General features: G+C 39.7%; 1 protein-coding gene across 2 annotated transcripts in view; it reads left to right on the top strand.

Annotated features, from left to right (window-relative positions):
- The first annotated feature begins 9,035 nt into the window (after positions 1-9,035).
- The window catches only part of LOC137970034 (cerebellar degeneration-related protein 2-like), a 7,158-nt gene continuing 3,693 nt past the window's right edge, over positions 9,036-12,500 (top strand). The window contains exons 1-2 of one of the 2 annotated variants that reach the window (XM_068816488.1): positions 9,036-9,316; positions 11,318-11,430. In XM_068816488.1, coding sequence (XP_068672589.1) covers positions 9,238-9,316; positions 11,318-11,430 — 192 coding nt within the window. In that variant the 5' untranslated portion in view covers positions 9,036-9,237. Of the gene's footprint in view, positions 9,317-10,250; positions 10,406-11,317; positions 11,431-12,500 lie in introns of those variants that run through there. The other variant, XM_068816487.1, reaches the window with a different exon arrangement.

Genomic DNA, 12,500 nt, shown 5'->3' with positions numbered 1-12,500 from the left:
ATTGTTTGGCCTGCGATGCGCTTTTAATAATTCTATTTTCAAGCTTCCTTTTAATTCAAAGGGGGAAAACATGAAATAAGCAAATTTGAGATTTGTTTGAGAACTTCAGAGAATTTTCTCCTAAATTTCTTTTGCTAATTTCTCAATTTTTCTTGTTTTTATTTTGCACTCGTATACCAATTTCATCCTTGGAAACCAACACATTTTTGTTATGTTAATTTAAAAGGGTGGAATACTGCTCGAAGCGATTGCATCAAGGTAAATTTATCATAATTTAAATTGACGCCCTCTCTGCCGTTTTTGTTGCTTCAAGCTCAACACTGACTTCCTAGAAGCACTGTTTAACATTTCTCTGTTTTTGATGACATTGATGATATTTTCTGAATCTCCTCATTGAGAGACGATGGCGACTGTCGGCATGTTTGCCGATTTTTGTACATTTTTCCAAACATTACGCACAATTCGTCAAAATTTACAAGAGAACGTCTTGTTTTTCTTTACTGCTGCTGATGTTCTTTGCAGACAAAGAGTAAACTTTCAAACTGCTGCAACTGACAGGTGATATTCAAGATCGTCTTCCTTAGTCGAATTTAGCAAACTCCAAAAATTAAATTGTTTTATTGATTATGAAAGCTTAATGCTTCTCGTCTACACCGGTTCTACAGACAGCTGGACACAATGCTATTCACTTAAGGGAAAAAGGAAAGTTGAGCTATTCGCTTTAAAAAAAAAACACATTTTTGGATGTAACTAGAGGTTCACCTTCACGGTTATCGACGCACGAAAACTGAAATTTTAAATTTGTGTCGAACACATTACACACATTGTTAGAAGGAAAATTCAAAGGCTAAAGATCTCTTTTTTATGCAGGCCGGCAACTTAAATATTGCAAACAACAACTTGGAATAAACCTATGCCATGCATAAAAATTATATTAGGATACATGTTGATATCAAAACATTAAAGAACTCTTTTTATCCCGCCTCGAAACATATAACACATTGTTCCTGCCAACGCAGTGTCTGTTGTTTTGATCAATCAAATAATGGTTTTATAAATCCCAGAAATATTCATTGCATCGAAAGCGGAGCTGCTTAAAGCTAAACTCAGTCGCCATATTGTGATACCTGTGATACCGGCAAATGATTTTAACCGAGCGACGAAAGAGTAACAAATTGAAGCTGAGGGCAGATTATTTCGCATTTCTTTTTGGAATTTCGTTGATTTGTCTCGTCGAAACTACAAAGCAAAAAGAGCATCAAGATTTTAAGGAAAATGAATGATATTTGCAACTTCAACTTACCAATATATGATAGCCAAACTTCAAAGCTTTCCTTTCTGCAGGTGCAAGGAAAACGGAACAAAAATGTTTCCATGGGTCTTTTTCAACTTTTGTGTCACCCATTTACATTAATGGCCTCAAAGAGTAAACGCGTTTGCGTTTTAAGAAAAAAAAACGTCACTTCAGATTCACTCACAAACTGTGTCCATAAAATTAGCGGCTTACCAATTGTATTTCATTGTAATTTTGCCATAAATTATGCTTTTTGTTTCTGAAAATGTTGCGATTGAATGCTGAATGTAGGTCACAACGAAAGACAGAATGCAGCAATTATTTCGGATACGTCGATCAAAGAAACGACATGAAGTCTTATAGCCTCCATGAAGACTTGTCCAATGGCTCCACAATTTAACAACGTGCCGAGAGAGAGAAAAATTCATTTCGTCAGTATGGTGTCTCGCCGAAACGAGTTTTCTTGTACCTAAATCATGATTTGACTGTAATTCATAACCCGCGTCGAGGTTTTTTGTGAAATGCAAAGGAAATTTGTGTGTTGCGCACAGCGGCCCAAATAAAAAGGAAGCTTTCACGTTTGTGACCACAACGAAGTCAGACTGTGTAATTAAAGAAAACTCCGGAAAAAAGCAATAGTTTTTATTTTTTATTTTTTAACCGTTCTGTGCAAGACAACAACGTAAAACGTTTGTAAAGAACGTCGAACATTACTACTTTTTTTTAATCCCGGGATTTCTCGCATTTCAGTTCATTTCTTTGCAAACCGGCAACGACAAGAACAACAACATTGTACAACCAAATCTAACTGTAGGGTTTTGACGACAACGTAAACTTTTTTGAATCATGACTGACACTACCAACTGAAAACTGAACTTTACAAATAAAGCGAAACATTCTGTGAACGCTTTGCTCAGTCGCGGAAAAGCAAAAATCTTTCTTTGCCAAATTTGTTGATTAAGGTAAAGCGCGCCATTTCGCTGATCGCTGCTTTCGTATGTACAGGTGTATGACCTGTACTGAGTTTTCCAATTTGTGCTATTTAATAGGGTCGAAAACGAATTATCGTACTTCTGTACTTCTACTGTACTTCTGAAGAGTTCTATACCGTGTAAAAGGAAGAAAAATGCCGTTTTTCTACACTTGGTACTCACCCAAAACTGACACGAGCAGTACAACGGAGGTGTATTTTACGCCGAGAAGGACGGACGGATAGAAGTCTTTTAGTTTACTAACGATATCTGCGCTTTGAGCTTGGTTTCGCCTCCGTTTGCTAAACTAATTACAGACCAGCGGCCAATAATATTTGATTGCATCTGACAGATCAATTTAGACTGTAACGACGGAAGACAATCAAATTGCAAATCAGTGAACAAATTGCAACGTTCATGTTTGTGATAACACACGTGTGAATGGCTTTTCACTTAAAGAAAAGTGCCAGTTTACTTCAGCTGGTAATAAAATTCACCACTGCCTTGAATAAGGGTTTGAAACGTTTTCAGTTTTCTCGAGAAAACAAACAAACTGGATTTAAGTCCTCTTGGTCCTGTTGAATTACAAATTGCTTTGCAGTTCGTCGCGAACATTCGTTTTGAGACACACCGGAGAATGTCTACCAGTGAGGAAATCCCCTCCGGCAACAGCAATAACTGAATGCGATTCCTGCAATTAAACTCAATCATCAAAAAGCAAGAGATGAATTTAAGTGGTACTCAAACTTTGAAGAACTTATTCCCCTCATCAAAATTATTCTCGAATCTAATCCGGTAATGGCGAGATTTCCTTGTCCAGGCACACAATAGGCGGTCGTTCGAGAGTAGTGATATCGCTATTAAGCGCACAAGCTTCAAGCTTAAGGATCCGGTTTTCAAGTTTCTGCCATTGTGAGAAACGTCGGCGGAAGTTTACTCCTCAAAATATGAATTGATGTTCAAGCCAACAAGCTGCACTTGCACGCAATCAATCGATCTCAATTCTCCAATTCGAGCCCTTAACGTCAACTATACTCAATGTCCACTACAGTCCATTTCTTCAATCCCACCATCAAAAAAACGTTCTTACAAGGTATGTTCTAAAGTAACGTGGGATTTACAGAGCCTCGAGAACCAATTAAACCGTAAATTTTGCGAAGTATTGTTACGAAAAGGAATAGACAAGCAGGAGAATCACACCTAGTGAGACCCATCAAGTGCAACAGGATTAAGATGTCAGGCTCATTAACACTCTTAAACAGAAGAATGAGGATCTGTGTAATAAAATTTGAATGTTATTAAAATGGTTACAGCGGAAGATGTTCCACAGATCATTAACACCCCTGAGGAAGAAAAAAGAACCGTGGGAGTGTATGAACTTCGAATATTGAAACAACTCCTACGCAAAGCACTGCGATACCATCATAGTTAATCGAGGGACTGGTTATGAAACCTTAGAACCTTCAAAAGCGAGAACAATGTTGTCGCAATCGATGTTGAATTGACCGTGACCCTGCACAATCTCTTGTTTTCGCTTCGCACGGGTTTACAAATGAGTTGTGCATAATTTAATCAAAGGATTTGATTGGCTATCTTCTGGAAAAAAGGTGTCTTTTGTGCAGGGTCAAGGCCAACAATACGGACAAAAACATGAAACAAAGGAACTTGTCGAGTTTCATAACCATCTTCATGCATTAACTTTGATACCAAACAGGTGAAAATCTCTGACCAGTGCGATTTTTTAGGACAGCCCTTCAAATGCCACTTTAAAAAACTAGACACGATAATATCAACAGTTTGTAAATTCGTTTGGAATTTTTAAACACCGAAAAAAGAGGAAGGAAACATTGAAGAGCATAGAGAGTGAAGTGGGTGGGTAGTTGTGTTGGGTGTATCAGTGTTCATTGTAGTACCGCGAATTATTCGTAATTTGGCTCTATGGCACTTTAAGCTTCCAAGTTCTTCCAGGGAGCCAGTAACCTTCATTTTAAAGATACCATTGTAAATCAACCTTTCGTAAGTTATGGGATACAATCAAGTATTGTTTTTGTTCTAAAAACAGGAAGACCAAACAGAGAGCTTTTCAAAATCGACAAGATCAAGTTTGGTCTATTGACCGAGCGAAAGCGAGGTCAATGCAGCTTGGCCGGGTTTTGAGATTTTGCTGTAACGACCAAACGGTTCTAAAGAAGACAAAACTAATTTGCAAAATTCATAATCGGCCAGTGGGCATCAAGGAAGAATAATGCCTTAGTGCGGCTTAGCTGCTTTTAGCCAATCAGAGCGCGAGTTATATCGGCCAGAAACACTTGCCATATAATCAAGAGGTGATAACGTGTTGTTGGACACTTGAATTTTGTAAATTCTCTGAAAAATAAACGGAAAAATAACAGAACATCAGCGGCACCGAAAATTATGTGTACAGGTAGCCTTTTAATCCGAGGATTATTACTCTTCTGTTCTGCAACCCTGGGGTTTGGAAGGTGTGTCAAAACAGGTTTCTCAGTATAATAACCTGTACCTTTATTTCAAAGTCGTCAATGGCGTCAGACTTAATGTTGACCTGACACAGTTCAATGTCCTTACACACAGTTCCATACATCTGCTCCATAACTCTTCGCTCAACACGTTGCGGTTTCAAATTTAGTCCAGCTACTAGATCTGAACTGATATATGACCTCCAAACTCCTGTGTCCAGCATTATCCTGGCTTTCACTCCATTTACTTCGACAGTTGCGTGTAAAGTTGTCTGCTCTTCGAGCGCTCCAAAGTACTTGTCACGCGACCCCTTGGTCTCATCAGTTCCGCCAGACGATGACGTAGTTGTGGCTAGCTTATCGCAAAAGGATGTGTAGTGCCTGAACCCACACCGATCACAACTCCGCGATCCACACTTGGAAGCTAAATGCGATGACTTGGTACAATTATAGCACAACTTATGCTTCTTCAAGAACTCTCTGCGACCTGTAACGTCCAGGATTTTATTGCAATCTTTGCTACGATGTTGATTTGATCCACAGTAAACGCAGTCAGAAGCAATAAAATTATCCCTCCTATCTGAGCCCTGAGAACCCTTTGGGGTCTTTGGGGTTTTGCAACCCATTTCGTTTGGCAAAGGGTTTCTGTCCGTGTACTTCCGTAAGTTCTCCACCAGCTCCTCCAGACACCTCTCCTCCGATTCATCATCCCTTTGAGCCATGGATTCCTTCACAGGCCCGAACTTATTCATTATGCTGTATACATAGCTTTGGGCTCTCTCCATTTTGTTTATGGTGACAAGTGTTCGTACTGTCCGAGACAGCTTGGTATGAAACTCATGGATTTCTTCAACCTGTTTAGTACTCGTAATGTTTGAGAGACTCCACTTCTTGCATGGATCAAGGCCTTCGGCACCTGTATGTCTTTGCCAAAAGTCATTACAAAAATTTTCTTGGCTTCTGAATAACCCTCAGCAGACAATGCTCGACAATAAAGTGCGAAGCATGATATCACACAGAACTGCCAAATAAACACATGGCAGGAGTTGCACGTGTTTTTCGCACCCCAGGATAACAATAAATACAGGATCCGTTGTTTTCTCGTTCAGTCTCTCAGTTTTCCAGCGCGAAGGAGGAAAGGGGGAATGGCCCTCCACACGCACCCTCTTGCGGGTAAATTCGTGTCCGAGCACACGGGTACAAGCTATCGCCTCCTAAACGCTGGATCAACTTCCTACCCATACCTTATCAGGCTGAGCGTGAAAGAGAGTGTTGTGCAATAGAATACTATTCCAGTGGTTTCTCCTCGTCAAGTAATTCATCGGTCACTTCTTCGGTCATTTTTCTTCTAACCCTCCAATAATCCTCACAATTCTTTCATATTCCATTGTAAGGTCATCCGTGTTTTCTGATTCCAAAATCTCCTGTATCTCATCAGGGTAAAAAAGTGCCTTGCGTAGCTTCTTTGAGAAAATTTCAGCTTTGTCCGCCATTTGTCTGATTTGACACCGAACGATCGAGGTCTCAACTAGACTGACTTGACTCGTAACTCACAGCCGTGTCCTGGCAGAGTCGGAAACCCGATCCACGTACACCAATAAGGTATCTCTCCCTAGATATTTACTGCCCTCCAAGCAAATAACCACACTTCATCGAGTAAACATCACTTTTTTTTATTCACACTCTAAAGTTTAGCATGACACGCCAGGAAAAAAAAAAAACAAGACTTGCGTGGCAGTTCTGAAATCGAGGCTCCACGTGATTGGGGGCCGTATCCGTAGCAATGAAATGCGTGTCCAACAAAAACAAAAATGCCAAAAATTGAGCACATTCGTGCATCGCCATATTGGGCACGAAGCAACGAAAAGTTGGAGAGATTTCACCAACATCAAAAGGACTCGGGCACCGATAAAATAGCAGAAGGGTTACTTGAACTTGAAAACATTTAACTGAAATTCAATCCTCAAAACAATCCACATCGATTGCACTTGTGGAACACTGAACAGTGCGGATAGCACACTTTCACTATCACGCCGATGGTTGGTGAAAGTTATAAACACGTCAATCAAACTAAAATCATACTACATGTACTATGTTAGGTTACTAATGAACATCAAACTTCTATTTGGTTCATGATCAACTTGTAGTTTCTCCTCTTTATGCAGGTGGCATTTGTTTTCCTTTCTCTTTATACAAAGGCCTTTGTTGCCATTGAAAAGCTGTTAATTAAGAAGAGTAGATTAGTTTGTAATTAACATTATTCTTCCAGTTTATTTTAAAACGGTTTCAAATAAAATTACTTGTGTTTTCACTTTACGTTTACTAAGTCTAGCATTTATTATTCCACAAAGCTACCAGAACAATTTTGAAATTCTTACGAGTCATAACTATTTTCAATATCTTAAGAAATATCTACAATCGTTTCTGTTTGACTCTATATGTCACCATCAAACAGACTTGACGTAACAAAACTGTTAAAAGTATGTCCTTTGACATTTAGCGTCCTTTTGATTTTTGACCTAAACGCAATAGGCTATTTATTGTTTTAGTTTGAATCACTTTTTTAAAGCTAGACAATAAATACACTTGCGCTGCGATAATGAAACTGTAATACACCTCAACACAGAAATATGCCAGCCATCAAAAGTCATCCAAATCATATTTGGTAAATTTTCTGCACTAGAAGAAGCTTTAGCAGTAGATACATGTATGCATTGCGTACCTATGTTTTTAATAACATTTTATTTGACACCTTCCAAAACACCTTTGACGTGGTTTGAAGGTTCGTCATATCATTATCCTTCTTTCCTTGAACTAATTGTAACTTGTAATGTGTTCTTGCTATTTCTATGACTAAATGTAATCAGGAGTCTATCAATGGCCCCTTGATGTAAAATTGTAATTCAACGTCTTCCCTCGTTGTAATCGGCATCGCGCATAGCTTGAGCAGCATTGCTTCGGTCCAGTTTTCATCGTAACAAATGTTATCTTAATTCTAATATTATTTGCTTATATTCTTCGAATTCCTTTGGTCTGATTTCTTGTACCGATCACGTTGAGAAAGCTTTATTATGGACTTTAGGATCACCTTTCTCAGTGAATTTTCGAAAGATGAAGCCCAAATTCGGCGAAGGTATGGGGACATCCCTAATCGATCGGATGCTCGTGTCTTTAACCCTTTAACATCCAAACCTGCCTAAACCGGCCAGACTGTCTAACGCCAATGGTTCAATGGGGAACCCCCGGGACAGAATTCCGATTTTTGATACCCTGTTTAAGACATTTAACCCAGTTTAAGACAAAAATTGATAAATCGATACCCTGATTAAGACAAAAAATGATAAATTCGATACCCTGTTCAAGACAAAAATCCCGAAAAACATACCCTGGCTGGCCGCACGTCCCCATTAAGCCCTTATAAGGGAGTACCCCCCCCCCCCCCTCAGGGGACAGGACTCGGTTGACACTTTGTTGGATTTTTCGTTGAATTACTTGCTTTCAAACTTTATTGCCGCCGGCTTGGCAAATCGCAACCGCCGTAATGTATATCAGTGATCGCAAGAGAAAATAAAGGAGGTATGATCGATAACAACAACACCAACAGAGGGTGGTTTGGCCTGTGGTTAGATCAAAGTGAGTGAGGTTTGTCAGCTCAGCGAACATAAAAAGAAGACACCTCTGCTAGCACTGAAGTATTAAATCATGTAAATGTGGCTTAAACTCTCGACGAAAAATCATTGGTCAAAGTTTACAAATCACTGAATCAGATATAAAAAACCCGCACGGCCTTGACTCATGTTGACTTTTTTGCGCGAAGGTCTTGTTGTCAAATCTCAAATATATACAAGACTGACAGTGAATACAACGGAGCAAAAAATAAAGTACTGATGTAACAGACCACACACGTGGAGTCCTTTCGGCCTCCATTTTCACCAGTTCAGTGAAAACTGAGAAAGTTCCGCAGTCAAGATAATATTTTTCAATCTATAACTAAAATTTGGAACACCTATTCCATGTAAAATTCGTATGCCTTTTATAGAAGTGTACTACTGAAAATAATCAAAATAATCGATCAGTTATTTTTGTTTGTAATGACAAAGGTCGATTCAATGGTTTTCAAGTTTATATTGGGTAGATGGTTTCCCCTACGTTCCAGCACCAACATAAAGTCGCTTGTGATAGTGACGAATTGTAACTTACAACTTGAAAAAAAAAAAAAAATTGTTCCCACCTGCCCCTCCCACATAATAAATCCGGTTTGTGACGAAACTCTCCTCACAGGTCACAGCCAGTGAATATGCAAATGACGACATGATAAACCGACGTGGCATAATATATTAGCCTCGTTAGTTGGGAAGGGCCAAGTTATTTACATATCACCACAAAATCTGTTGTGTTTTGTGATAGTTCGCTGGGTTGAACTCAACGAAATAGCGGGGAATTCTTCATATATGGCGAACTGGCCTTGAGAGATTTAGAGTTACCTCGATGAGAGATGTCCTCGGCGTGTTTTCATTTGGAATGTATTGGTGAAAACATGGATCAGAAAGACCGTAATTCTCACTGCTGTACGGGTAAGATTTTGTGTCCTTTTTTTTTTTACAAATCTCTGCATCTTGATAAAAATTATCCTAACTTTAACCGGTGTTAAAATGCAGTCGATTGAGAAATAAGTCTATAAAATATTTTGGGCTCGACCGGCGGAGAGATTCCAGTCAACGATGATAAGGTTTCGTGAGGTCGCGCGAGCGAAATTAATTTCTGTTTTGCCAAGATCGACACGCAAGAATAACTTTGTTTTTCAACTGCAATCCTTTTATTATTTTGAGACTACCTTTTCTGGGTTTTTTTTCTCGTTAATCTTCTCTTTAAAATAGAGGAACCCGAAACTATTTCGCTTGGGGCGGTTTTATCATTGATATATCATCGATTTTCAACTCATGAATGTCGAATTGTGTTTTATTTAACAGCACGCTTCTAAGATATATATGAAAGTGTCCACTGTTTTCACCTTGGGAAACGTGAATAAATATCGATATGGTTATCGGCAGAAAGTAAGATCATTTTGATTGCTTTCTACAGATCAAATACTACACACGGCTATTTTCCTTTCCGTCGTAACACCTTCGAAAGCCACTTCCGGTTGTGCGACAATAAATAACTTCCGCCGTTTCTAGCCATTTTAAATTTTGAAGTATTTACCGTATCCAAAATTGCTACGGATTGGCTATTGCCGTCTAATCCGATCATCGCTTTTTCCTTAGCGTGTAATGCTGGAGAAACATCTGTCTCATGGGAAACAAAAATCGCGAACGAAAAGAGATGATTCTTCTCCCCAGCCTTTCCTCGTTTTGCCCTTCCCGCGGTCGTGCCTCGTGGCCCCCTATTAGGTTCTCTTGTCACTTGTGTCAGCTTTCTTCACTTTTGAGTGACAAACTCAATTTAGGAGAGAATGAAACAAAATGAGATTATATTCCTTGTTTCAATATCTTTGTTTGTGCGCAAATATATTTGTGCACTTTTATTCTGTACGCGAAATGCTCTCCTTTTTATATTGTCAGTCCATGGAAATTGTTGAAATTTTTTAAGAATTGCAGTCATGGAACACGTCTCGTTGAACAGCAAATCTTATTCTGCGTGTGATAACAGATGGCATAAGCGCGGTAAGATTTGAGAATGAAGTTGATAGTGTAGTCGAGCCAACAAAGGAGAACTGGGAATGAAACAAAATAGAAATGTAATTTTTAGCATAAGCAACTGAGATTTGAAGCCATGCGACTCCTGTAATATTGATAATATGAACAAACACAAGAACTAGAACTTTGTTTCGAATTGAACCTACATAAAGGACCATTTGAGATGGCAAAATTTTCCATAATATCGATGAGTAAACAGAACGCTAGCAAAGTGATGTTTGAAGTTATCACTTAAATGGGCGCACTGGATTAGTGCCAAATGATGTGCAGGTCCCAGTCGTTGAGAAACTCAATCGTCTTTTATACAAAATAGCAGAACGTTATGGTTTCATTTACCTTATACGAAACACTGCATGTATTTCTTTATTGTGTTAATTATTGTTTCATGTAAATCATTGCTTAACAAGGCCTTTGTGTTCTCTCTTAATACATTCGTTATACACACACGGTACGTGAGTTTCTCTAATTGAGCTGGCATGCTTGAAAAGGTAGCTTTTACTTCCTAGCCCCTCAACGAGCATGCTTGAGCTGATATGCGGAAAAGTAAAATGCACATAAGAAGAGCTTTGAGCTTTCACTTTCGAGGGGTTCCCGGCCCATTGACGAATAAAATGGTCTGGCGTTAGACAGAGTAACATCTGTTGCTATCAGTGGCCCTTAAAGGAGTGAAAGGGTTATGCAAAACCACCACGAGTCACCACTTTCTTCTTCATTTTCAGCAGTGCAAAGTTCAATCTGTCGATTTGGGAACTTTCATACAATTAACTGCCCTGCTGCTGAGACCAACTCATCAAATACGTGCCATCGACTCCGGCAACGTATCAATATCGAAATGTACGAGTCACGTAACTGTTGGGTGTCCTTTTTTTCCTCTTGCAGATCTTGAATTGGCCGCTGAGATAGGGAAAAATCTACTGGAGCGAAATAAAGAACTGGAAGTGATGCTGAAATCATCTCATCAATATCTAGAAGAACAGTCTGTCAAAAATGAGGTTCGTGAAAGCACCAACATAGAGATCATGTTGTCCGTTACAGGGACAAGAGACCAAAACTTGTCAAGAAAGCGGCCGCTTATGACAAATGTTCTTTAAGGGCCGATGACATGCATGGTAAATTTCTTGCTGGGCTAAAACTCCAGTCCGGCTTTTCCAGTATTAAAATGCCTCGTTAAAAAACTTTCGATTTGAGCTCAAGATGTCAGAATTATAGCTCGGTTTTAGCTAACCGGGTTGTATCCTGGGCTAAAATTCGCCGTAATATTTGACACTTTGGCAATGTGAGTTCGTGCCTTAAATGTTTAAACCATTCTCAATCATTCCCTTCCCACGGACACTTTGCTTACTCTCTTGTTACAGTATTCATCCTGGTAACGTCGTAAGGTACAAAACCAGGGGTTTTTCAATCTTGCCTAAAACCCACAAAGGCCGAGACACGCTAGGCGATAAGTCGCGGGGACAAGTTGCCGCAACAAATCGCCTTGTGTGACACGGTTAATTTCATGGCGGCAGAATTTTGTCGCCGCGATCAGTCGCACGAATTCAAACCAGTTTGAATTCGTGCGACTTATCGCAGCGACAAAATTAGCGAAAGCAGCGTTGTCGCACCGTGTGTACACTTCCGGCAACAAGTCGCTGCGACAAAATATAAATGAACCAATGAGAGAGCGTCATATGGTCAGCCCTACTGAATTAGAAAGCTAGTTCACATACCCCCTCATACGAGATCACTGCGTGTGCTCCGAACAGGCGTCTTGTCGCAGCGACTTGTTTTGCAAGTAGTACACATGGACCAACTTGCAGAGACAAGTGGCTGCGACTTGTCGCCTGGTGTGTCCCGGCCTTAAGGGGTGACACGTGTAACGCGCGTTCACAGCTTCCGAATATTCAGTGCGAGCTGATTGGTTGAATGTTTCAGTGCTAAGTACCATATTTGAAAACCCCTCGCTCTTTTTGTTCCAAATATGGTACTTAGCAAACTGAATATTCAGAAGCTTGTTTCCCAGCATACAAGGGGCCGTTACACGTTTCAATCCTTATGGGTTTCTGATAGCAGAGCAAAGCTG

The sequence above is a fragment of the Montipora foliosa genome, chromosome 9, assembly GCF_036669935.1.
Source record: "Montipora foliosa isolate CH-2021 chromosome 9, ASM3666993v2, whole genome shotgun sequence".
Lineage (NCBI taxonomy): Eukaryota > Metazoa > Cnidaria > Anthozoa > Scleractinia > Acroporidae > Montipora > Montipora foliosa.
This window is presented reverse-complemented; position numbering and strand designations above follow the sequence as displayed.